At 38.5% G+C, this 27,961-nt stretch overlaps 1 protein-coding gene across 16 annotated transcripts in view; it reads right to left on the bottom strand.

Moving 5' to 3' along the window:
* Positions 1–27,961, bottom strand: part of TENM1 (teneurin transmembrane protein 1) — a 926,028-nt gene that overhangs the window by 210,755 nt on the left and 687,312 nt on the right. For 15 of the 16 annotated variants that reach the window (XM_064159463.1, XM_064159467.1, XM_064159461.1 and 12 more), the window contains one exon: positions 14,142–14,402. The exons of the other annotated variant lie outside the window; for it this stretch is intronic. In XM_064159463.1, coding sequence (XP_064015533.1) covers positions 14,142–14,402 — 261 coding nt within the window. The remainder of the gene's footprint in view (positions 1–14,141; positions 14,403–27,961) is intronic. 16 annotated transcript variants of the gene reach the window in all.

Genomic DNA, 27,961 nt, shown 5'->3' with positions numbered 1-27,961 from the left:
TCCAAATGTTCTAAAATGCACCCAACAGAATGGAACTAATTAACATTTTCTCATCACTAAAATTTGTCATGCTCCAACCCCTCAATGAAACTAGTCTTTCCATGTTTTAATCTTCTTCTAGGATCACCACCAATTTCAGTCATAGTTATCAGCTTGTCACACAACTGAAGCAACCCAGAAGCGTGTCTATAATCCCAGGGGTGTCCCTCTATTAATAGAAATAAGATCCATTCAAGAGAAAATTCAAGAAATTAATTCAAAGACGTGGAGTTATGAAATGCCATTGAATTTGGTAGGTGTTTAAATCCTTCAGATTAGATTAGTAGAAGGTTGATAGTTGTGCTCCTGTTCTTGAGGAAATAAAATAACCAATCAGAAAAACAAATACATCAAAGTTTTTGCCATCTGTTTTCAGATCACTATCTCAAAAACAAACAGGGAGAAAATGACTTTTTAGAAGTGATTTTAACAGCCAAACACAGTAAGCCTGTAAGAAAGACCTACCTGTAGTGAAGAATTTCTAGGGGATACCTCCCCTACTAGTCATATTCCTGTTCTGGTGGCTCATTGGAAGCAACCAAATCTGAAATCACCAACACAAGCTGCTTGATCTAAAGCAGTTTGAGAACCCCTCCAAATACAATTATTATTCATATGAAGAGGAGCAAACACTCCGGTGCCCAGTCAGCTGCTTTTTGAGACGCTTGCTTTTCTTGTATGTACACAAGGATCAATATAGGAAAACAGGAGGGGGAAGTCTCTAATCTGAAGAACTTTGAAACACTTTTCAAATGGATTGGAATTTTGATGTATCTGTTGTGCAAGTCAAACTAAAAAAACACCAGCAACTTTACCAACTGATATAAACGAAACACAGACTTTTCACCTGTTTACCTTAATTTGAGCAGGGATTGATTTCAGTACAACCACTCACATTTATGAGGCATTTAAATGCTGCCTGCTTTAAGTTGCTACAAGTAACAGGTAAATTGAAACACAGCAGGTGTGTATTTGCCACCTAGCAGAATAAGCAATGCAGCCAACCCTGAACTTGAATCCTAGAAGACTATGCACAAGGAGGTTGACACACACTTCCAAAGAACTCTCTGCATCACAGGAGTATTAGCAGGTCCCCTAGTTCTCCAGGAGTGATTGCCTTGGAAAATCATACAATTAATTTACCCTCTCATGCTTCCACTTGTTGACTAGAGTCAGCTTAATTTTTCAGCTTTGTCAGCACACTGATACTTACTGAAGACTCAAGCTTCAGAATACAATTAAAGCTTTTATGAACATCATCACAGAAATGTGATGACCTCAGAGGACATAAGGAGACTTGGAGAGAGATGAGCAACCAGAGAACATTATGGCAGGAAGGAGGGAAAGCAGCAAGATGGGAAGCTCCTGCCACATTTTCCACAGCTATGTTGTACACCTGAACTAGACAACTACACTTCAAAGAGTACTGTTTTTTTCCCCCCATGGACATAAAACTGCAAATTACATCATTACATACAGAAATGGCAGAAATGACAGGGATAGCAGTGCAGGAGGCTATGTTTTTTTGGCGACAGAGAACTGCTGTAAAAAATTATCATCAAAACACAATCTGAGCTGGCAAAGTTAACAGCCAAACCTCTCCACTTTACGGACTGTCCTTGCTGCTTCCAAGCCGGCTGCAGGTTTTTTCTGATTCCACATTCTGACTCCTAAGGCAAATTTCCCCAGTGGGAACCAAGAAGCTGAGCTGTGCCAGCTGTCTAGAGCCCACACGAATTTACAGGAGTTCGCAGCCAGGAATTATATTTTGTTTCACAGCAACACAAACCTAAAACTTTGGAAGAAAATAATCTGAAAGATTGAAAATGGCAACTCACTGACATTGCTCTAAATAGAGGCTTCTTGCCATAAATTTGACCACGATTCAGTATGCTAAGAGTTCTTACCAAGCCTGAGAAAGAAACCTAAGTGCAGCTTCAGGCTTTGACATAGCTTTCTCCAATGTGAAAAGATATGTGGGCTTTTTTCACCCCCCTCCCCACTCTTTTTTGTCCCCAAGCAGAAGGTAGATAATCATTCCTTCTAATCTGTTATAGAAGCAAAAAATAAACAAATAATTCTACAATGATTTATGCAAAACCCCAATTGATTTAGACTGTTTACTTATTATGGCTCTTCATTTAACATTAATAAGCACTGTTTAAATGCTGAAGCAATTGCAGGTAAACATGTTTATTTTCTTGTATCTACAGCTGTCCTATAGTTTAAAAATGCATTCAGTATAAAACAGTCTTTCTAATTTTTTTTTTTTATTCTCCATTTACTTTTCAGATCTTTATGCTTTAGGGGTTTTGCCATTATTAGTCACCAATCAATCTGTAAGATACCTACAAGAAAGTTTAAAAAAACCCACTATAGTTGGCCAGTAAAGTACATAAAAATGCTTTGTATTTGATTTTGTATTAGCAGGAAACTGAATATCATGAGACTAAAATGGTGATTCTATCCAGAAAGATACTTTGATACAAAATGCAGAAGACTGTCTTCAGATAAAAGATGTAAACAGAAATGAGTGACTGAAATAATGTGGACCACTTCAGACATGGACGAGAAGTACTAGGGATCAAAAATGAATTATCATGCTCTAAAATGATCCAATAAAAATCGAACTGTAATGCAGTAATCAGAAAGTGTATTGGAAAGAAGATAGGTTATAAAAAGAAAAAGGAGCTTTCAAGTATGGTAGGTTATTAGCTACTATGGAAAAATCTGTATTCAGGAGATTATATTTGTAACAAAATATGCACACAACCAAATGCAGCTGAATTTGCTGTTCAAAAGCAAGTGAACTATAAAAATTAAAAAGCTAGAGTGGAGACAGAGTCATAGGCTAGAATAAAAATAATCAATGCAGCCATCAATAGGAACATCGAGATGAACACTGTACTGAGTGAACACAGCCGTGCAAGGCTCAAGGAGGAATGACTCAATTATATTTTTGCCCAGGGGCACAGATATAAAAGATAGCTGCAGACACATTGAGACATCACAAAAAAGCATTTGGGCAGTGCCCCTTGTTAGAAAGGAGGAGCTGTAAATACGAATGGTGAATAATTACAGATGCTCTTGAAGAAAAACGTTTGGGGTGTACTATATTTGGAGATTGCAGTCACTGTGTCCACCTTCATAAAGGCTCACCAGAACTTGCTAGCCCACACACTTGCACAAGATTGGAGAGAAGCCCTTTATCACAGCAATGGAGAAGCACTGGAAGGCTGTACTCTTACTAATTCCTGAGTCACAGGAGGGAAGGGCTGAGGAGTATTGAAAAATGTACATAGCCTGCAAGTATTTTGATGCTAAGCTGAGAGTTGGGATTCAAATGCTTCCTCATGCACCTGGACCCAAAGATCACCTCTCATATTCTCTTCCTACCAAAGTAGGCAGATTGCTCAAGATTGCAGCACCATTTATGTGGCCAGCCCTGAGAAGACACCAAGGACCTGGTAAAATACCAACATCTAACCCTGGACACACTGACTAGGTATGAGCAAACGGACTGCTGGAGGTGTGGCATCCTCCTTAAAACGGCAGCTTCTAGCTCCATTCTCACTATGCCACAAAAGGATGGCTCTCTCAGTTACATTTATGATATGGAGATAAAATCATATCTCAACTAGCAAGCAGCTCTATTATGTGATCCCAACATTAACAGCTCAAGCAGATTCAAATCAAATAAGATTCGATTCAAGTAAACTACATTAGATCTGTTTATGTCAAATTATGCAGAAAACCATAAATCCGAAGAATGCATTGTGAATCCAACACTCCAACAAACATTGCCCATAAAATACCTGCTCTAAAAGAGTTCAGCTTGACTGGACAGTAACAGAAAGTCTGCTGCCTCAAAAGCACTGTTTAAGGAAAGTTAATAAAATATGATGTTCTGAAACCAGAACTGTCACTTAAAATTGCTGCTGGACAAAGCAACGAGAAGGACACTCAAGTCTAAGCAACACTCACCATGGCTTGGGTACATATAAAATACATGAATTAATTTGTATTTTACATCTGTTTCAAAATAATTGCAGGCAGAGAAGGAAAATCTCAGTATTTCAGTTTAAGAGAGACACTGAAAATGTAATGCTCTTTAGATGAAATGTCTTTTCCTCCACTGACTAATTATGGAAATCCCTGGATATGTAGCATCTATGTGCTTGCTGTTTGTCCCTAAGAGAAACACATTGCTTGAGAGTGTGGGAAACAGCCAGCTGATATGGTTATGAATGGTAAACAAACCACCAGTGAACTGGAACTTAGTGGAGTGACAATACAGTGAAGATCCTACAGGCAAACACACCACACCTCAAGGGAGCTTCAACAGCAGGTTCATTAAGTTAACAGCTTTACCCATACCTACAGGAAATAATACTTTTGACTCCTCCTTGGTTGCAGTACATGACTGAGAGGAAATGCAACAGTATTTTGGAAAAGACAAGACTAAATCATGATGAAATATTATATTCCTAGCTCATTTACAAATGTAAACCCATTTCAGCTTCAAATCAAGTGACATGCTTACCTCATTGATGTAAACAAGCCTAAAGCAACATTTGGCAATACTCACTACAATGACTAGATTTAAAAGCCAAAAGAAAATGAAGCAGTTCATCAATAACATTCAACTGCTCCACAAATACACCCCTAAGATAAGACAACATTGGTTGCAACAAGCTGGAGTCCTACTCTGCAGTGTTTGTTAGCATAACCAATGATAGAAGAACTGTTTGGGATTTTCAGAGAAAGAAAAACCAGGAGGAAGTTTAACAGCTCAGAGAAACACAAATTCATTGATATTTATGTGCTCACAGTTGTTTAACATGCACAGCACTGGGGGAGAGAAGACTTTTAATAGATACAAATGCTTATTTCTTAGCTTGCCTGTATTCAAAATGCTCTTTCTTCTTTTAGTTCCAGTGCACCATCTTGTCTTGATTCCATTTCTAATGATTTCAGAGAGGATATAAAATCCCCCTAATCCACAAAACCAGTGATGTGGGGAGGGAAGAGTGCTAGGGAGCACAATAAAAACTCTACACAATTCAGAAGTACCCTTAACTTTACTCCCTTGAGCTTCTTACAGGCTTTTGGTATCTTTGCACAAGGTTTCTAAGGAAGACAGATGAACAACCCTGACTATCCTCACTTTCAGGCATTTCCTCCCACATATAAATCTTTAAGGAAGTGTGGTTTCATGGAATAAGAGAACCTCCAGATGATTTTCTGCAGCTCCTCTCCTGGATAACGCCCGAGGCAAAGGAACATAGTTAATTCACATTTGGTTTCTGTTGTACAAAGGGTTGCCCCTCTGAACTGACAGCAGATATCATAGTGAACACCTTGACATCAGATGCTGATGTGCTGCTCAATTGAAAGTCAGTGTTGTAAGGCACTGTATGAAATCTACATTGCAAATCATCTGGAGGAGGAACTTAAGATAAAGAAATAACATTGGCAATACAATTAGTCATCAGAACATGGGAATCTAATTAAAATATTACTCCAAAACATCTGTTAGGGAGAGGAAGCAGCCTGCAGGAATTATTCAGTGCTCCAAGACCCATATTCTAGAAGAGCTAATTAGACACAATTCCTCTTCTGCTCATGTTTCAAAATATAAAGTCAGGGTGTAGAGCTAAACATGATTAAAGAAAACAAAATTAATATCGAAAATACTGGCTGTCATTTCATAAGATAAAACTAAGCTGAAACAAGCAGCATTCAAATCTGCATTACTCTGTGCAAACTGACTGTCATTTCATATACGACCTCCCATTTTTAGTCTATTTTCTATTGCAGAAGTAAGAAATAGCCTAGTATGCTTGGTTGAGCTTTCACATTTAGAAGATTGTGAAGTTGCAACCATGGCAAGCAGCCACTTTGTCCACGTTCTGTGTGTGTTTCAGATGGTCTGACCAAGACTATTTGCTACTTTTCATACTTCCCATTCTTAAGACGAGAACATGCTAAAATTTGTAACTCTAAGTAATATAGAGTTATGCTGATCTTCACCTTACTCCTCAGTCCAAAAGGAAACTAAATACTAACAGATTTTTAAATGGAAGAGAAGACTTATGTACTTTAACACACAATGAATGAAATTACTAAAAAATAAAGACAGACTGAAGAGGAAGAATAATCTTTTGTCATCCATGATAGGATGACAATAAATTCTTGTAAGATCTCATACTGTCAAGAATAAATGATATTTAGATTAAACCTTGCCAGACCTAAAAGGATAATTTGTCAGTGTTTTCTACTTTTCTACCAATCCTGCATTCATTTGCTGGATTCCTTCTTTTTATCTCAAAGTATTACAGATTGGAATAGCTAAAAAGTATCTTGCTAGGGAAAAAAAAAAAGCTCCAGGTATCTTTGCATTTAACATCATACAGGGTGATGGCAGAAGGAACCAAATAGAAGTAATTTGGTCTTATTTATCAAGTAGCCTTAACTGTAATCTTCTATGATCAGGGATCATGACTTTTCCTGTCAGCCTAATTTCACACCAAGCACATTCTATTGGTGGCTTCCAGCAGTACACCCCAAACTTTGATGAAAAACATGTTCTAACTGTCAGGAACATTTACATTTTAAGACATAAGTGAGACTTGCTTATATTTCAAAATAAGTGTTAAACTAAACCCGATTAAGCTGAAATGAATAATTTATTCTAAAGGCTATAAATACAAAATATGACTATAGGTTGCTTCTTTAAAGCAGATTTCTGATTTTCTAACACATGTTAAATTTTAACCAAGAGAGATGAGAAATAAAACATATCATAAACTCAATAACAAAGTAACATAAATAAAATATCAGGGTAGACATGTTGATTATTTAGAATGGAACTGTTCCCAGCAGTGCACTAGTTTGGAGATGTCCTCACGTAGAATTCATGGCAAATAATTAACAACAAAAGAAGTATTTTCTTCAGTGTCCTCCTGGTCTCACAAAGACTGCTGAAATTAAGTCAGATAACCCCCACACTTCTGCACCACAGCACTCTGATGGAAAGCAGGCACTTTACTGCCTATCCCATCACATCTTTGCCCACCATGGCAGCCAAGATAAATTGAGTTCCCAAGAACTGCAGCAGCTCTGCAACATCCTTCTACACTGTAAACTATTTGTGAAAATACTTTTCCTGCATGCTCATTTCCACCTGAGAAAGTCAAAAGGATTTAAAAGAAAGAAGGAACAATAATTTACATTGCTACAGGCTCCTTAAGCCACATGCACTTTCTTTTCTGCATAATATAGGAGAGGAAAGCCAAGTGATTTTTTTTCTTTTGAGCTCTAATGCCAAGTTACTCATTTCTAGGATAAAAATTAGACCTGACTACTCTCCTGAAGCTTGATTCCTTCTCTTCTCTCTTGTAGCTACCCGTGAAAGAAAGCAAAACTGCAAGACTAAAAGTCTTATACAACCTTGTGCCCATGCACAGATACTGTTTACTATGCTGTGAGCAAAGGTCATTTGGATTGTGGAATATAAATAATATTTCTGCTATGTTCTAAATACTGGTTCATTTACTTGAACATAAAATATTAAACACTTTGATATTTGTCTTTAAGTCAGAGTTCATTGTCCTTAAAAGAGAAATACAAGACAGAAAATGTTTTAACATTGTGTACTGATATTAATATACCATGTGAGAACTGTAAAGATTAAAATAGCAGATATGCAGATGCAATGCCCCTGCCACTCAGAAAAAGTAAGGAAGATAGTAATTTTAAAAGGCAGAATTTTCCTTACTATACTGAGAAACATCTCATCATGAGCTGAATTTCCATATATTAGCAATTTCATAAATGGCTTAAACACTAGGGCACAAATGCAAGACTTCAAGGAATTCCAGCATGGCAGGAATTGGAAGAGACCTCTGGTGATCATCGGGTCTGCCCTCAAAGCAGATTGCACAGGACAGCATCCAAACAGGTTTTTAACTATTCCAGAGATGGAGACTCCAGCACTTCTCTGGGCAGCCTGTTCCAGTGCTCTGGAAGTTCCTCCTCATGTTTAAATGGAACTTCCTGCATCCAAATCTGTGCCTGTTATCACTCTTGTTTTGTTACTGCTTACCACTGAAAAAAGCCTGGCCTCATCCTCCTGACATCCACCCCTTAAGTATTTATAAGCACTGATTAAGATTCCTCCTCAGTTTTCCCTTATGAAGGTTAAAAAGCCCACCCCAAGTCTCTCGGCCTTTCTTCATAGGAGAGATGTTCTGATCCCCTAATCATCTTCACAGACCTTTGTTGTACCCTCTAGAGCAGTTCCCACTCCTTGATATTCCAACTGAGCTGATGTTACAGTGCTTATAGAAGCATCTTACACATATCCAAAGCAATTCAGGTGACTTACATGCTGCTTCTGAGAGAGTAAATTTTCCAAAGGAACCACTCTGAGGTCAACAAAAGTATCTTATACTCTTAACATCTCCAGCAGAGCAGTTACATTATCAACCTGTACCGCAATGCTCCCCAAAAGACATTGCTATGTTACTGAAGAGATTTGCGCACTTCTTTTGACACCAAAGAGTCCTCTTTTAAACAATATCAGAAACAACCAACATAAATATCCTCTAAACACTAATTGAGGAAAAACCCCAATGCAATAGAAGCAAGAGAAATCTTGGAAGATTAGTGGCCTCTTCTGTCAAATATCTGAGAGTATCATACATCAAATATCTGACAAGCTGTAGTAAACTCCAGAAGCTAAAGAATTTTCACCACGGGCACTTGGCATTTTGTGTAAATGATGAGGTTGCCATAATCTATTAGGTGACTAAAACTACACAACAAACAGAGTGTACAAACATGAACACAGTCCCTGCACAATAAAAAGGCACAGCAAAGCATGCTAGGAATGAAATTAAATGATACAGATGAAATGAGATAAAGACTGATGTTTACCTTTATATTTTGAAGGCTGCTCACACATACTTGACCTACCTGCTCTACTTGCAAATTAGCAACTCAATTTTCTCATTGTGCCATTGTACACAGGGAGTGACAGGACAGGAGCTAATGGAAATACTTCAGCTACAGCCATTGTTATTACAGACAAAATCCTGCACAGAGAGTCAGTCACATGCACACTTCTTCAGAGCGTGTATTGTTATTATAATGTAGCTGTTGGTAATAATTTCCCGGAGAAACAAGAAAGCCAGAGATCAGCTTAAAGCCTGGTGTGTTTACAAAATAACAGTAAATAACAGCAACATTAATCCCATCGCTCTCACTTGGTTGCATTAAGCACAGGGCTTGTAAGAAGAGCCAAATTCAAGCCTAATTTGAACAGGTGTGAATTCACAGTAGGTCTCTTGACACACACCATAAATTAAATCAGAACCTTATCCTTAGCTAAATTCTCCCCACGTTTGAATAACTACAGCGCTCACAAAACTGCATTCCTCATACAACAGCAGCAATTACAGCATTTCTTTTACTAATTAAGCATCTTTATCTAACAGATACTGTTAGAATGCTGAATCTGAAGTGCAAAGAGTCAAGGTGACTTGCCCAGAAGTCCCCCATCTGCCCAGCAATAAAAGCTAAAAACCCCAGAAATTAAGAGACAGGGAAAAGCTCTGTTAAATGGACCATTCTCCCAGGGTATCAAACAAATCCTTAGGTGAATTGTACAAGATTAATCTTACACGTTTCTATGTCATTCAACTCAGCTTTGATCTGTAACCCTACTAATTTCTCTGCTACTCCTACTTACTAATATATGGCTAATATTACTTTTTTACTCTTTGCCATGTTCTTTTTAAAATTATTGATCTTATTAAAATTACTCTTTCAAACAGAATCTGATCCTGTACACTGATGTTTAGTAAGAATTTTCCCCAATAATTTATGTGAGAAAAAGAAAACAACTAAATTTTTCATATCTGTTTTTCTTTTCCCTCTTGCTTTGAATTAAAAACACAAATTTGTTATTAAAAAAATAAAATCCCTCAGCCAGATCTCAAGCACTCTGAAGTTATATTCCTTCACAAGCCTAGTGGTATTTCAGCTTGTACTAACACCTCAATTTCTTGCCTACAAATTTCAAAGAAGCTGTTGTGAACTATATCCAAATTTTGGTTGTTATAAAACAATGCAGCCAAAGGAACTGAACATGAATCTGGCTCCAAGACTGAGTGTGCATGTCACAGCACACTCACTCAACACTGGGAATCCAGTACACTGCTATTGGCTCTCACTATTGACTAGAGAAAGAGTAACTAATTGCATAAAACCATCCAAGTACAAGCCAAACATGTCAGCCTTCGAAGTACTGCAAAATCACACAAAGCCAAAACAAGCTTAAAAGTTGTGTTACAGTAGAAATTACTCGAGTTTTCTACTAGCTCTCAGCTGAGGTTTAGCTGCTAAAAGTACGAGGTGATAGTAGCACAGACAAGTCAAATGTGGCTCAAAAAATGGAGTAAGGCATGGCATGAATGCACTTGAGGTAAAATTCATGACTTCACAGCTGCACAGACATCCTGTAAAGCAAAATACAAGAACTGCATGAACACAATTTAACAGGGAGACTGTAGTCTCGTTTTTAGCGCGCTAGCTAGTGAGAGATGCAGACCTACGTTGCATGATGTCACTTTAGATATGTATCTGAAGACCAGTTTGTAGATCAGGGTTGTGTCCTCTTCTGGGCCATAGCTTTACTCCAGAAAAATAAAGAAATTTGCCAACTCAGTAATCTGGCAGGCTGAACCACTGACCTCCATGTTCTGATCTGCTGCAATGACAGACAGCATCGCTGCAGCGAACTGAAGGTAAATGCAGCACTCTCCAACAGAATAAAGGGACTACTCTTGACATTGTTATTCTGTAGTGTTTCTGTCTGGAATTTGCATTCACATATTGTAGAGTAACACTGCTCATGTTTAAATAGAGCTATTTATACTATACCAGAGATAAGCAATGATCCCCAAGAAATTGGTCATTCATTACTTGCAGTTAATATATATTTTGCTTAGCCTCAGGCAAAGCTGAAGGCAGTTTGTGCACTAATAGGCTATTATTAGTTGCCATTAACGTTGACAATACAAATTTAAATGGGAATGTTGGTGTTTCACACAATCTGTTCAATGCTGCCAAAACAACCGCAGTAAGTTTAAACAGTGATTATGACAGAGTTGGTACATCTATGAAGGAAAATAATCCTCAAATAAATTCTCAAATTGGGCTACTCAGAATACATAACAAAGAATAGATCTGGTGTCAGGGAACCTCCTGCCTGAGCTCTTAATGAATATGAAAAACTCTAGGGATATCTAAACAGAGTAAAATATGCAAATGTATATTTGTTTCAGCTTCAGGTCAATGTAAAGCAATAAATGCCCTGAATGCAGGTCTAACAGAATCCACACAGTTATCCTAATGTCACCACAAAAAAAGTTTATTCTGCATTTGTAGCAGAATTGTGATCTTAGAGAGAAAAAAGAAACAACTCAGCAGCAAAAAAGTGACCTTTTCAAAACATGGATAATAATAGCAATTAGTTTTCTCAAACAATCTAACAACTGTATCCTCCTCATTAATTTTACTCCAGTTACAAATACCTGTGTTCACACACTGTTTGGCCAACCCTGAAAGCCAGAATTGTTAAGTGTTTGTAGAGCAGTCAGACACTACCAGGGAACTAATATTTCATTAATTTCCAGCAACTGATTTTATGCACTTACCCATTTTCACAACACAGAAGTTACACAGAAGTTTGTGGCTGGCACAAAGAAAGTCTGTTTCCATGGCAGGAACTGAGAAGGATAAATGCAACACTTGTGGTTCTCTGATAAAGACTCTGGCACAAGTGACTGGATGAAGTCACAGAGATGTGCCATTTACTATTTCATTTAAGTGGAGATCTATGAACTGCTATATTCAAGGAGTGCTTTGTTATTGAGTGCCAGTCCAGATGTAAAACATGCTGCTCGCTGGATCAGGAATCTTGACTACTGACCTTATCTGTGAAGTACTAGACAATAAATGAACATAGTTTGAACCATCATTGTTCTCAAAATTATCTACATTAACTTTCAAGGCTGTAATTACTAGAATGACTCAACACCTCAGGAAATAGAAATCAGCTCTGTCAACCCTGCCTGGAGACAGTTAAAGACCTTGTGCTCTGTCTCACTCTTTCAACTTACTCTTGCCCTCACTTTCCTCTCCCAACTATTTAGTAAAAAAATGTATTCAAGCACATAAAACATGAATCTCTGATTTAAAAAAATGATATAAAGCTTACAGAGAAGCAAATAATAAAGCCATATGCAAAAGCACTACTCTGTTCTACTCCAGACCACGCAGGAAATGAATTTGAATTGGTTAAAATCATTCTCTGAGACAAACATTCAAAAGAAACCACTCAGTTCTTTGCTGGTGAAGCACAATGATCCTATGTTCCTATCTTAATAGCACTTAACCCATGGTTCCTGCAGTGTGGGGAAACAAAATAACAAAAGCATTTCCTTTACCATGTGAAATAATTTAAATCTATAGCAAGCTGACTTATTTAGTGCAACTTGTATGGCTACAAAACATGACAACTATCCAGCTGCCTTCCAGAATGAAAGGCATAACAGCTTTCCAATATCTTATAACATAAATAACTCTGCATTCCCTAGCCTGAATGGTACAAATATGCACATTCCCTTTAAACCCTTTTCATAGTTAAGGGTCAAACAATTCCAAGTAGATCAGATTCAATTCCTTCAGCCACCATCAAAACCCAAATGTCTCAGGCAAACACACAACCCCTCCAACACCAAACACTCTGCATCACAAGACTTCCCGGAAGGTGGATCCTGCACAGCGTGGCAGAAGCAGGAAGCAAAAGAAAACAAACCAAACCAACAAAATGATCACACAACAACACACAGGTTGTTGTGTGATCATTTTGTTGGTTTGGTTTGTTTTCTTTTAAACTCCTGCAGACAATCTGATGTCTTTGAATCCATATTGTACATTAGTAGTGGTAGTGTCAGGCATGCAGAAGAAATAATTAATTACCAGCTCTGTACCTGACAAACTCAAAACACATAACTATAGAAATGACATTAATGACTGAACTCTCTTTCATCTTATGGCTACACATCTACTGAAAAGTATCACTGACAACAGTCAAGTGTCAATCTGTTATCTTCACTGGTTCCCTTATCACTTACCCAGTTAAAAATACATATTTAACCACATTCAGACCTGCCACAACACATATGAAACACAAAACCTAAGGTACGAGCTAAGCTTGCTGATCTTAAGTATGATAAATTTGTTTAATTATTATATTCTTTATAAAAACATTCAAGCAGATTTTCTCAATTTTGAAACAACCCTCCATGTTACTTGTTTAAATACACATTTTCCCCTTCTGTGAGATTCTGCACTGTAAGAAAAGCAAATAAATAAAAAGATCCCAAAGGAAAACAAGCATTTAGAAAAGGCCAAACAAACCACAAAAATCCACTCTCAAAAAGCCTTACCCAGAAATCCACTCTCCCATTGCAGAGAAACATGAAACTGAGATACAGTAGAGACCTGTTCAACCTGTCCTAGTGATCAAGGCATGTCTCCACATACAGCCTGAAATTATCTATAAACAGAGCATTTAGGATTCCAGTTTTTTTTACCGAGGTCACCTGGCTGTTCAGTCTTAAAGATATGCCTGGAAGCCAACAGAATGCAGGATCAAAACGAAAGAAACATACATATAGAGACTTATTTTGGAATGGAACTCATAAGCCACAAAATTCAAATGCTACATTTCCTACGGTATAAAAATGGAGCATAAGGGAAAGCCATTGGGCTCCAGAAGAATGAGGTTTTAACAAAAACATAGCAGCACTGTTTTGGTCTTATTTTCCATCTACACTACAATACAATATAAAACAACCCTTTCACCTTTCATGCAGTATGGATAGCTATGAGGGAAGGAGAAAGAAAATAAAAACAAACAAGCAAACAAATAAAAAAACACAAAAAAAAGAGAAAAGTAAATAGAAGATGACTGTTTCAAGTGATTTACTACTTCTATTCATTATGTTAGATGTATTTCTTTATATTACCATTCTCCCCATCAGACTTCCTTTCATGGTCAGTATCAGTGAGGGACAACGCTGAGTTTGCCCGGCTTGACAGGCAGGAGCTGTGTTCCGACTTCATTCCCCTCATCCACATCCTCAAGGCATGATCTGGGGACGCACCACCTTCTGTCTCAGTATCCACATCAGAGCCCACCTCCAGAGGGTAGCTATGCTCAGCTACACCATGTAAATCTGCCTGATAGCCAGAGCACATAATATGGGGAGTCTCACAGAATTCCATGTCTGGAAGAAACAAAAGGCCAGAAAAAACAATTAGAAGTGAAAAGCAACACATCTTTGATCTTCTTTTGGAGAATCTGTTTTGAGAATTAGCATTGTTAATACTATTAGAAGACTTCTTTTGGTCAGTGACTCTGCAATCTAATCCACTGTAATACAGCAAAAAGAGTGCAGCTCTGTAAAATATATAGTACTGTGCTGTAATTGTGCCTTTTTGTCTCATAGAAATAGACATTCTAGTTTTGATAAGTGTACACACCCACATGCCAAAAGCAGTGCATCAATTTACAGTTGAAGGCAGCACTACAGATACAGGTACTTTCTTGGATTTTGCCACAAAGGCAATGGCTCTCAAATCAGTATGGTTTTGGCATAGAGAAATTTAGCAAATTTGCAAAGAGGGAATTTACTAAGTAGCAGCTGAAATATTTGGCTAATCACAGAAGACAAAGAAAGGATACTTACCATTGGCTTGCTCTTTGAGAGTGCTGTCCTTGCATATTCACACCAGTGGGTTTTGGTTCTCCAGGGCTGGTGACCTACGGGAACTTCCTAAAAAATCAGTGACTACCAAAACTGTACAAGTGCCATCTGATGACATCAAGTGATCAGAGAGTTTAAAGTTGTACAGTGCTTAAGATTTCTGTTACTCTTCCTAAACACCGCAGCCGTAGAACAGTAGAAATCCGAGGACAAACAGAAGATGGACAGGACCCATAATGTGAATATGCAGAGGAAACATTCTCGAAGAACTACAGGTAAGTAACACACACCAGCAAATTACAACTTCCCTTGGAGGTAGCCTCTGCATATTCTCACTTGTGAGAAGCCAATTACAAATGCAACTCCCTGGGAGTAAGACAAGGAGCTCTAATTAAATAAGGATTACAGAACTGCAGTCCCTAACTGAACATCAGACCAGGGATGCCACCTTGAGAGACTAAATACAATATCAAACATGCACACAGGATTCTTTCAATTTCTGGAAAGGAAACATTAGAGATGAGAGTCATTGATAGAGACTGAGGACAAATAGTCTCTTCTACTGTCATCCTAACTAAAGCTTTAATTTGCCAAACTAATCCACTTACCAGGCAGTGAGAGGAATGGTTCTTATTTTAAGCACACTCTTAGAAATTAAAAAAAAAAACCCATGGTATTTTCTTGAAGGTATCAATCAAAATCTACAAAACAAATGCTAAGCTAAAATATGCTGAGTTAGCTCAATTTTAAAGCCATCAATCTCTATCAACCTTTCTTTTGCCATCAAAATAGTCCCCAAGGTCTCAGTGGTTGTGACAGCCCACATAGGCTGGCTTTCGGTTCAGGGAATGGCAACCTCTTTGTAGTGCAGGGCAAAAAGTTGGTCAGCAAACAGATAGAAGCAGCCATGGCTTCACTCCTCTATGCAAGAGTAGTGGAAGGTCACCTTTTCTCCTTGGAGTTGACACTGCATGGGCAGGCTCATCCCAAGAGCCCTGGCCATGGCTGCCCCTGCTCCACAGTGCTCCATCACCTCTCTGATCAATTCCCCTTGACCTCAGCTCTATATTTGAGAAGCTGCAAATTACGCCACCCTCACTGGTTTTGCTCTGCAAGTCTCTCAAATGCCTTGAGGCTGAGGCTTGATGGAGATGGCTAAGAGAAAATAGCCAAGATTCTGGGAGGCAGCTGTGTAGTTTCTGCAGCAGTGGCAGAACTCCATCCAGCATTCAAATTTTATCTGCCATTGCAATGTAATGCTGCTTATGCTCTCTGGGGCCTGTTAAAGACTAGCACTAGGCTGACTGATAGAAGATGGAAAAGTAATTTGGCTGCAGACACAAATGGAAACCAAGACTGGACACTACCACTTGTCAGTCCTACACAGATGTCTGCAAGACAAATTTTGGAATCCGTTAAGACACTCTGGAAGAAAACCTCTTCCCTTCCCTTGCAGTTAAGATGGCAAGCACCAAACATTCAATCTTTAGAGAAGTCCTGCTTTTCTAAGACTTTCCAAGCTCATGGGCATGGCTATTTCACAGAAAGTTACCAGACATGACTGTACAGTGCTGCTCATACAACACTATTTTTTCTAACTATGTATTACACACACAACAGGCTCCACTTGATTTAATCAGACAGCACGGATCAAATCTCTGTATGACACTGAGAGTGCAGGTATTGATGCTGGACTCTGAATCATCATAGTGTCATTATAATCCTAATTTTTAATTTCTGACAGCACTAATTGAATAAAATCACTTTTTCACAAAATATAGTTCCAATTGGTGCACATCAATTCTTATTTTTCCTTCATCAAATTCAAAAGGGACTTGTACATGAACCAAGGATTAAAAAGCCAGCAACCGTCACAGATTACTAGCCCAGAGCACAGTATTGATGAAACACAGACTGAATCATACCAGCAGGCTGATTCTACTCCACTCCGAAAGGATGACATTGTTCATTTAAATTGAGGTTATGGATGCCACTATTTCACCAAACATTTCCCAGTAACAAAGAGGTGAGTCAATGCTCTCTTGTGAAACAGCTGATTAAAGTTCTGCTTAACTGAGCTGAGCTACTCTGAAAATGTGACAGGAGCGTCACTCTATTTGCTGTACCCATGCTCTGAGAGAAAGGTGAAAGGCACAGTTAGCTTGTCACATACAAAGTAGAGTTCAGATAGTCCACTCCATCAAAAATTTATGATGGCTAATGCATGCTTTGAGGAGATTACATGGAAAAGGAGAATAAATGTATACTGCCATTTAAAGCATATTATCAAGGAAAATTAAGATTTAGTTGCTAAGCCCACATAAAATTCAAAGAAATGGAATCTGGCTTCTACATTTGGACAGTTGTGTTAAAAGATACCAGCAGGACTTCAACCTTTCTCCAAAGAACTATTCAGAAGTTACTTCCAAAGGCAGATAGTTTATTGATGTACATCAAGATCTATTTATATTGAAATATATGCTTAATAATTTCCTCAAGAAATAAAACAGCCAAGAGGATTAATTATCAGCCTCAATACTGGTCTCAATTTTGACTGAGGTCCACACTACAGAAAAAAGCTTCAACAAAAGTGCTCCTTTTTTTAAAAAATTCTATCAAAAAGCAGTGTAATTTTTAGCTTAGGTTCCCCTAAAACACTACAGCAGCACAGGGTTGTTAAAGTATGTCTCTTTCAAGTAAATTATACTTTGTGATTTCAAGAAGAATAAAACTCCCTTCCCCTTCAAAGCAGATTTTTACTGATTTTCACCAGCTGAAGAACTTCCCCACAACTACAAACCTTCACATAACTTTATAAGCCATGTCAGCTGATACCAACTCCTCAGGGAGAAAGGACAGAGGGACTTCCCTACATGGATGTCCACTCCAGGCAGATGCCTGCCCCTAGCAGCCTGTAGCCCACGTCTTCCTTGTTTGCAATTGCAGATGCCGAGGGGAAAATTCATCCCAGCAGATCTCACAAATGCTAAATAGATTACACATGTTTAAGAAGCACAGAATTTACCCTTCAGTCTATATGTTAACTCAAAACGTAGCAGCTTACATGTTCAATATTTTAGCTAAAATGTTTTGATGGAGCAAATGAAAGTTACTTTTTTTCTACTATAACTCATACTCAGCTGAAGCCTGACACGGTGCACTGCCTTGTAGTCTAAGTCTTTGTAGTATTTTATCTCCCACGGGAAACATTTTCTGAAAAGCACTTAGAACATCCAAAGTTTTAGCCTGTGTATCTAACCTTGTTACCCAAAATACAACATATTTCCACAAAGAGATAAAGTTCAAGCGCATTTACGACAGATGTAGTCGTACCAAACAGACAGTCACCAAAAAAAAAAACCTGTGGGAACATTAACATGAGATTCAAGTTCCTATGTGCACTGTGGACAAAAAAACTCAACCAAATAAAAACCAACTAACCAACCAAAAAAAAGCCCCACCCAATCAAAAAAAAACCCAACTCTGTTGCAGTTATAAATGCATAGAGAAGATGATGATGATGATATTTTCATCTCTGGAGCCTTGTGGAGCCTATTGTAACTGTTAAAATACAAATCATACAATCATAGAATCAACCAGGTTGGAGGAGACCTCCAACATCATCCAGTCCAACCTAGCACCCAGCCCTAGCCAGTCAACTAGACCATGGCACTAAGTGCCTCATCCAGGCTTTTCTTGAACACCTCCAGGGACAGTGCCTCCACCACCTCCCTGGGCAGCCCATTCCAATGCCAATCACTCTCTCTGGGAAGAACTTCCTCCTAACATCCAGCCTAGACTTTCCCCGGCACAACTTGAGACTCTATCCCCTTGTTCTGTTGCTGGTTGCCTGGGAGAAGAGGCCACCCCCCACCTGGCTACAATGTCCCTTCAGGTAGCTGTAGACAGCAGTGAAGTCACCCCCGACCCTCCTCTTCTCTAGGCTAAACAACCCCTCACAGGCATTAATTTATTTTCACAAAAGGCCATGTATACAAAATGTAACTTACCTAATGACCAAGAAAAGGTGCTTAAGAAGGTGACCAAGGGTGCTTAAACCCCCCCCAAGCAACCAGTATTCAGTTAACAGATCTCTCTCTACCCCGAAACAACTTAATTTTCCTGGAAAAAAGAACTCTGCAGAAATGGTCTTTAATTAAAGAGAAGCTTGACCCAAATGCTAATTAAAGAGAAGCTTGACCCAAATGGCCACTATTTGCCTTTGCTATTTAAATCTTAGATTTAAATAAACATCGAAGATAACAATAAGACTCTCCAAACAAAGAAGATAAAAACTACTTTATAAACAGAGATGAGCATAAAGAAACTTTCCTTTCAAATCTTTCTGAGCCTTTTGGGGAAAATGTTCTTTTGTATTAATAACAGAATGACAAATAATACTTATTTAAATTACTTAATCGGCCTATCTGTTCAACTAGAGAAAGAAGACATGGAATGTAAATGTAAATTATTTATAAACTGTCATAGTTTGACAAGTTGCTATTATGTGCCTTTTATGAACCCTATCATGTAATGAAGCAATTCTGACTTAGGCATTTAAAAAGCCTCTTTAAATATTGTGGATTCACAAATTTATTTCATCCTCGATTCTTGGTATGAGTTTGTTCTTACTCTGAGAATGCTTCCTGCCCAAACAAGAACGAAATTAATTCCCCAGATGAAACTGTATGAATTGCTCCATCTCTGCAGATGTAAACCTATATAAAGGATCCCAAGTAGCTCAAAGACAAGGAGAAAATACCAGTGTGTTGGAAGTTCAAATTCACAGTACTTTTCTTCTGCATGTATCTTTACTTTTTTCACACTGGAGGTTAAGAATACTTGGAGTATTAGTGTCTGGGGAGCAGATCCAAATAAAAAGTCCTTAGCAATAATGGAAGGAATTCCAGAGAGGTAAATAATATTCATTAACCTGACTAGTGCCATGTTTACGTTTGTTGCCAAGCTGGTGTCTGAAGAAGGGACAATGGAAACCTTCTCAAACATGCAGTTCTGAGGTTGATGTAGTTTGGGATTCTCTAGTGTTACAGTGTGACTTTGTGCACGCTGTTTTACACTCTGAATTTAGGCCCATGGTTTAATCAGCAAGTGTATTGTATATGTTTCAAAGTGAGAAGAAAGGCAGAGCAGCTGACCACATCATAGGAGTCTTGGAGAGAGCGGGAGGGAAGGCAGAAGGGAAAAATGCAATTCAAATGTGTAAATCAAAGTGAAGTTCACATTCATTTTTGGAAGCAATACATATGCACCCTCCTAAATGAGAAATTTTGAGGGCTATTGAGCACTCTGCTAAATTCAGTGTGTTCAACAGCCCTTAAAATTTCTCATTTCTCACCTGAGGACCCTGGTTTACCGGCTGCACACTGGACTTGAGAATTAAATGGGCAGAGATCTTAAGCTGCTTCATAAAGTCTTCCATGTAACACAATCTGCTAGATAACTGAATGTTTTACTCTGTTCACATTTCATTTAGTCAAAGATCTTACTTGTTTCCATGTTGAGAACATGCCAGATTTTTCCTAGGACAATAGAATTCAAAGACATAAAACTTCAGTAACCATTAACACAAAAAAAAGCTCATTACACTGACTATTAATTTGCCTTAGAAATCTCACGTTTATCACCAATTGCACTTTTACCACAGTCCAAAACAGATTCTCAGTGGCATTTATTTTAATTAAAAAAATATATATACCTATTACAGATAAATGATATGCACATCAAAGACCTATTTTGAGTTTTTTTTACTTATATATCAAATGTACTGCATTGTACATGTTTTATTTTACTGTATTTCTCCTTGTCCTCCCTTTTCTATGTAGTTTATTTTCTTACAGTAATCTCCAGTCACCAACAGAGATGCTAGAAAGTTAAAAATAACAGTAATAACAAATAAAGGAGGGATAAAAGAGGAATCATAGAGTCTGCTGTTACACTGAGTTTGATGAAATTTGCAGATCAGGCAGCTAAGGGATTAGAAGAGGAGGCTGCACTTTCAGGAAACTCTCTGGCTTGTGAAATTTATAAGAAAGAAACTCTTTTCCTCAGGTCCTTCTCAAGAGGAACTGAAGGATGAGGTTCCAACCCATGCCTCATGGTAAATATCCTTCTAGTGTCTTCGTCAGACTAATTCTTCAAACATAAAGAAAGAAGGCAGGAGCAGACTGAACCTATTTTAAAAAATGCTCATGGAGTGCTTGGACATTAAGTTTTATTTTTATTCCTGTGGTTTTAATAGCGATAAGGAAACAGACCTCTCAGATTTTGCAGGGAAATCAGCCTGGTCCTGTGAGGATACAGACAAACTTTCTCCCCAGAAATGGAATATTCTTTTTGTAGATCACTGGAAATTCTTAATGTTAAGAGATTTTGCTTTTCAAGAATACCTAGCAAGGTGCCAGAGAGAAGGGTTTTTGAGCCACAGTGTGGGTGCAGAGGGTCTCAGTTTAATTCTGGAAGAAATACTGTCATTATTGGCTTGACTAGGAATTTAATTCTTCAAGTTCAAATACATCTTAAGCACTGCTGGCTATGCAGCTTTCCTATTCCTAAAGTGTGCCTTTATGAGGTAATGTACTTCTATTCACAAGATTCTGTTAAAGAGAAATTTCTATTGCAGGTCCTCATAAATATCTCTCCTTGAATGAATTTTGGAGTTATAAAACTATAGCAAATGCCAGGAGTTAGCATTTAACCTAAATTTCTGATAAAGGAAATCTACTTAATCCCAAATAATGACCACACTAACTCTACCCTATTAAAGACAAGAAAAAAAAGAAAATAAATCTAATTATCACAGATGAGAAAGAACCTCAATATCATTTGCGGGGATAAATGAACTACTTTTAATTCTACAGCTGAAACAGAGTTTGGAAAAGCTTGTCTTACAATACATTCAATTACAATTTCATTCTCCATATGCAAAAATCTATTAGGAAATGAAGTAAAAAACCCACTTTCTGTTTCAAAAACTCTAAGGGGGAAGCACTATAATTGCCTTTCAAGACATTTAAAAGTTTTTTGGCTCTGAGGTATTTTCTCCATTATAAGTTTTGGCAATAGCAACAGGTAATGGATCCTTTTTTTCTTGCCATTCATTTTCAGAACTAAAGCTAGACACTTCCCTAATGTCCAGATTTTCTTAAGTTCTCTATTTAAAAGGGAATGTCCCCCTCTAAAAAAAAAAAAACCCAACGAACCAACCTTCAATTTTCACAAAGGACAGCAGAACTGTGAATCAAATATTCTAGAGCAGCTGAATGCCCTCTTCTTTTTGAAATAGCTTAACATGACCAAATATTCTTTCCTCGAGATTAACCAGTGTGAAACAGTGGAGCATTGCTAGCTTTAGTGCAGGATGTTTACGATTTTGACTGTTAATGTTGTGGTTCTAGCTGGTTTCCAAGTCTGCATGGCACTTAAAGGCTGAGAGAATTATTAAGAAGTGTAAGCTGTACACTAACATTCTTCAAAGTGGAACTACCCTAAGATTATTGCTATATTCTTTCTAAATTGAATTAAACTCAGACATACTTTTCTCTGGGAATTTCTGCATGCTGGTACATTTAAAGCAGCCATCCCTGGAGGTGTTAAAAAAAAGACTGGATGAGACAGTTAATGCCATGGTCTGGTTGATTGGGCAGGGTTGGGTGATAGGTTGGACTGGATGATCTTGGAGGTCTCTTTCAACCTGGTTGATTACAGTATCACAGTATCACAAGGTTGGAAGAGACCTCATAGATCATCAAGTCCAACCCTTTACCACAGAGTTCAAGGCTAGACCATGGCACCAAGAGCCATGTCCAGTCCTGCCTTGAATAGCACCAGGGACGGTGACTCCACCACCTCCCCGGGCAGCCCATTCCAGTAGCCAATGACTCTCTCAGTGAAGAACTTTCTCCTCACCTCAAGCCTAAATTTCCCCTGGCGTAGCTTGAGGCTCTGTCCTCTTGTTCTGGTGCTGGCCATTCTGTGATTCTAGGATCATTTTCATTCAAACATCAATCTTAGAGATTTCATGATGGGTATTACTGCCTAATAGAACTTAAGATGAAAATATGAAATTAATTTCTATAAACAGTTTTTTTATTTTGGATGATAAAATATCTTTAACTGTACCTTTTGTTCTAAAAATACTGAAATGTTTCTCTTTTAAAATTTCAGTCAAACCACTGACTTAAGATGCATGAGCATTAGAGCCTTTTCTAACAGATGTGTTATCCCGGCTGGGATTGTTTAGCCTGGAGAAGAGGAGGCTCAGGGGTAACCTTGTTGCTGTCTACAACTACCTGAGGGGTGGTTGTGGCCAGGAGGAGGTTGCTCTCTTCTCTCAGGTGGCCAGCACCAGAACGAGAGGACACAGCCTCAGGCTACGGCAGGGGAAATTTAGGCTGGAGGTGAGGAGAAAGTTCTTCACTGAGAGAGTCATTGGACACTGGAATGGGCTGCCCGGGGAGGTGGTGGAGTTGCCGTCCCTGGGGCTGTTCAAGGCAAGGTTGGACGTGGCACTTGGTGCCATGGTCTAGCCTTGAGCTCTGTGGTAAAGGGTTGGACTTGATGATCTGTGAGGTCTCTTCCAATCGTAATAATACTGTGATACTGTGTGATACTGTGATACACTGACTTAGTATTAGAAGGCAACGCACTTATAAACCCAGAAGTCTACAATCTGATTTAATTCACAGGTGCTCTAAATCCAGAAGTGAATTTTATGAAGCCAGTGAGCCAGGTAAGGAAGGTAGCACTTTGGCTTCATGTCAGCATGACTGTCTCTGAATAAGCGTCAGGCAAGCACAGATCTTTGTGATAATGGAAATACTCTTAGAAAGCTGCAATCAACAGAGATTTACCAGAAACGTTCTCCTTTACTGATGGGATATTCAACAGACCCTGAGGGACACTCACCACAGATGCTGTTCCAAAACAATCCAAAAACACAGACACAGAGCAACTCAGCTCCTTACCTCAACTTGTGCCAAAAACTACGAAGATCTAGCAGAATTTTAGAACTGCTTAAGAGAGTACCAAGGACACTAGTACCCATTTTCCTTTGAAGTGATGTGAATAGAGAGCTGTCAGCAAACGGTGTCAGGTTTGAGTAGAGGAAGGTAGTTTGTCTCTCCCTGTGCCTCTCTGAGTGAATGACTTATTTCAGACAGGTAACAGAACAGCACAAGTGAGCAGAAGGCTGCTGCAAGATGACACTGAAGAAGCTGCACTTGTTCACATTCCAACTGATATATTGTTAAGAATAGTGACAATCAGGAAAAGTATTTGCAATGAACCAGGTATTACAGCAAGGTCAAGCACCTATGAGGCAAATCCCTTACGGAAGGAGTGATGAGTGAGGCAGTCACCAGCTTGTGTGCTTACAGAGCAAACAGGAGAACAATGCAAGGGCGCAGACCACTGGCTGCTGTCACCACAGAGGAAGGGAAACAAGAGCAACAGCCTCCTCTGGGGTGCAAGGTCCCATGAGCTAATCTCAGCCCTCAGCTGGAGGCCTAGGAAGACAGCAGTAAGGCTCTGCAGCCTCTCAGAGCCAGGGTAGAGGCACCTTCAGGGCAGAGCATAAAACATTCTGTTTGACCAGTTTTGGTTTGATCTCAGTGGCTTTCTAAGAAGTGTGAATGTGAATGGCAGACCTATGTTGTATTTCACCTTTTGCAACTACTCAGTCATAGTAGCAAGTTGCAGAAATAAGTATGGCTTTGCTTTCAAACCTCTGTATGCAGAAACGTTAGGAAAACCAATACACAGCCAGGGCATCTGGGCAAACAGCACATAGAGCAGCATGCTGCTTGTTCCATCATCCACCATCCCCAAGCATGTGGCTAGGTCTGGGTGAGAAAATATGGAACAGGAAGAACAGAGTCAACATAAATTGCCTCCCACCAAACCAAAAACCTCAGCTGGGATTTTTCTACTTTTTGTTATAAATCTGCTAGAAATTGAGAGCAAAAATTGGCTAACAGAAATCAGAAGAAAAGGAGCTGCTAGTGAAAGACAATAGACAGCAATAACAAGGAGTATCTTTTTAGATCTTGACAAGCACACCTGGCTTTGAAGGCTGAACTATTTGCCTTGATTATTTGAGAAGTCAGGAAGCGTAATGAAACAGAACAGGCAGACTTTGAAACAGAAATGCTTGACTGTTCCTGATTACTTAGGTAAAAGCTTGACAAATCCCAGGCTGCAGGCTTCCAGTGTCACCAAGTCTGCTGGTGACAGCAAGCAGACACAGATGTACTGACAGCCAGATTTTCAGATCCTGGGGATTGACAGTGCAAATGCTGTCAATGTCCAAAATACATTCGATACCCCTCTCAGGCACCCACAGCTAAGAAACTGTCTAAAGGTGCCAAATTTTTTACTTTTCATGCATTGTCTTCTTGGTAGAATGTTGAACATTTGTAGAATACTATACTGAATTTGTCTTGCTTTTTTATGTATCCATAGATACACAGTTTGACTCAATTTTGGATTAGGGATGCCCATATTTGCACCTGATTTCCTTTTTTTCCTCCCTCCTTTTCTTTTTCCCAGATCTTTCAAAAATTTACTAGTGGTAGAAACGATCTTACTAAATTAATCATTGCTATGGAAGCAGCATTTTCTTAGTTTAGAGTGAATCACAATGTAATATTTAGACCAACAAATGTAATCCTCAGATTAATCTTGTATCAAGGAAGAAAGCAAGCATACACACATGCATGAACTCTTCGGTTCTTCCATTCTCATCCAATTACAACCAGCTGCCAATCTGACATCAATGAAAACATATGAAAGACAACTTGGCACATCTGTTCCATTTGATTAGCCAACTGGGGATAGAGCTTGTCAGTCAAATAATCCCTCTTTCTCCAAAAAAACTCACGGGGTTTGTCATCAAATGTTCTATCTGATCAAGAAACAGGAGATTAAATTGCCTTCTGAAATTTTGACCACTTCTGCTCCCTCCTTTCTCAAGAGTTCAGTTTACCAAAGGGATTTCAAGACCAGTGGTTCACACTTAAAGTTCAGCTACATTGCAGTTTAAGTGATATTAGAATAATCTAATGGAAATAATTGATTCTGCATATTTTATCTTTGATACATCCAAGCACAGCAACTGCATTAGGTCAGTGGTTGGACTCAACAATATTAGAGGTTTGTTCCAACCAAAAGAATTCTGTTTAATATCTCCAGATATTATTTCTTTTGTCTTTCTATAAGTGACTATACAAACGAAAGACTATTACATTGTGTTTCAACAACTACAAAACAAGGTCATTTTTGGTTTTACATCATGAGATGACTCAAAGTAACTCAGATGAAGGCAGCTGAGTCCTTCCAGGTATGAATTTCCAGAAAATACGCTTCAGTAATCTTATATCAATGTCGCACAGCATCCTTAAGAAGTTAAATAGACAGTTCTTAGACTATATTTTACCCTAAAATTCATATCAAAGTTACCAAGGAAAGCTGAAAATCTGAGACATTTGTGACAGCATAATAAAGTTCCTACGCTTATAAATATGGTATCTACAAAAGTTTCCATCTCAAGATTTGATGTAGAGCTCCGAAAGAGGGAAGCATCACCATTGCTCCTGTGTTCCACCAAAGGGAACAAAGTATGGCAAGAATTCCAAAGCACAGCAAATCAAAAGACCTCACTGCATATGCATAAAGTCTAAACAACTGCCACGACCTGCCATCAGAATTTACCCAATTTTGGGAACACAGCCACTACACAAAGAAATGACTCCACTGTTTTCATGGGGGTAGAAGCACTCAGCTACACACTTTTGCAGCTCTAGACCTCTTTGATTTCCTTGCCTTTTCTTCTATTTTAAAATACTAAGAGGCTTATTTATGTACATAACACTAATTTTAGTGAGTATTCCAGTAAATTGCTTTGAAAACTCCAGCATGTGAATTAACCACATAGCATTTTTACCTTTCACACAGACATAGCCATATAACTGATACCTGGGAAATAAGAAGTCACTGACTGGTAAGCATTAAAATGTGATTGCTCGCCTTTGAAAATTAGCAGGTAGGTACCTGCTCTTTCTAATCCAAATCACAAGTCATGCTAACTATCCACAACTAAAACCAAATCCCCTTCATCATCAAATAAATAAATGTATTTTTATTGCTGATCTGTATAAGGATGATTGGGAGGCCGAATACATAATATGAGATAGTTAGAAATTTTTAACTCAACAACTTTGATAGAAAAGGAAATGAGAAACTGAAATAATTGGTTATTAACACACTGAAAAACACAGGAGGAATTACCAAAATTATTAGCTTTCCCTCTAAAAATTGCTTCTACTGTTTTCCAGCGCCTGCCTTTAAGATGTTATTATATGTGAAACATGCACACTGGTAGCCTTATTCAAACTAGCATACCTTTATTCTGCAGCACTGGACAGCACTCTAAGCTCACCATAATTCTTGATTCTGCAAAGGTGCTTGATCAGTGATGCTTGGGAAGAGTCAAAGCTGTGAGTTTCCACAGTATCTGAAAGCACTCACTATCCCAAATACAATAAATCAAACCAAAAGGCCACTAACAGATTAGCCTGCAGTGGCCCTGTAAAGTCTTCCATGCCCTGAAGGAATGCTTGCCATTGGCAGATAAGCAAAGCTCTCCCTCTGTATTGCTAGAAATACTTTGTACCTCCTTATTACAAAATGCACACAGTTGGAGGTGAACTAATTGAGGTGGTGAAGACACAGAAGGCACTTAAAATGTAATTAAGCCACGATCAGAAAAGGGACACATAAGGGAGAAAGCACTCAAAACAGAGACTCCAGGGAAATGCCAGATTCAAGCAAAAATGAGAGCAACTGTGTATTAAACCATGTTCAAAGCCATTTATATATACTGCTAAAGGAATTCATGCAGGCATCAATTCAAACACTAAGACCACAGCTAACTAGAAGAAGAATGTAATAGACTTTTGGATAACCTTTGTGTGTTTTAACCCACCCCCACTGACAGGTGTTTTGACAGTTAAAAAAGGGCCCTATCCTGCACCTAAGCAATTCTGAATCATGCTGAGCATTAA

Source organism: Pogoniulus pusillus, chromosome 19, assembly GCF_015220805.1.
Source record: "Pogoniulus pusillus isolate bPogPus1 chromosome 19, bPogPus1.pri, whole genome shotgun sequence".
Taxonomy (NCBI): domain Eukaryota; kingdom Metazoa; phylum Chordata; class Aves; order Piciformes; family Lybiidae; genus Pogoniulus; species Pogoniulus pusillus.
The sequence above is the reverse complement of the archived record's forward strand: the minus strand, read 5'-3'. Positions and strand labels throughout refer to the sequence as shown.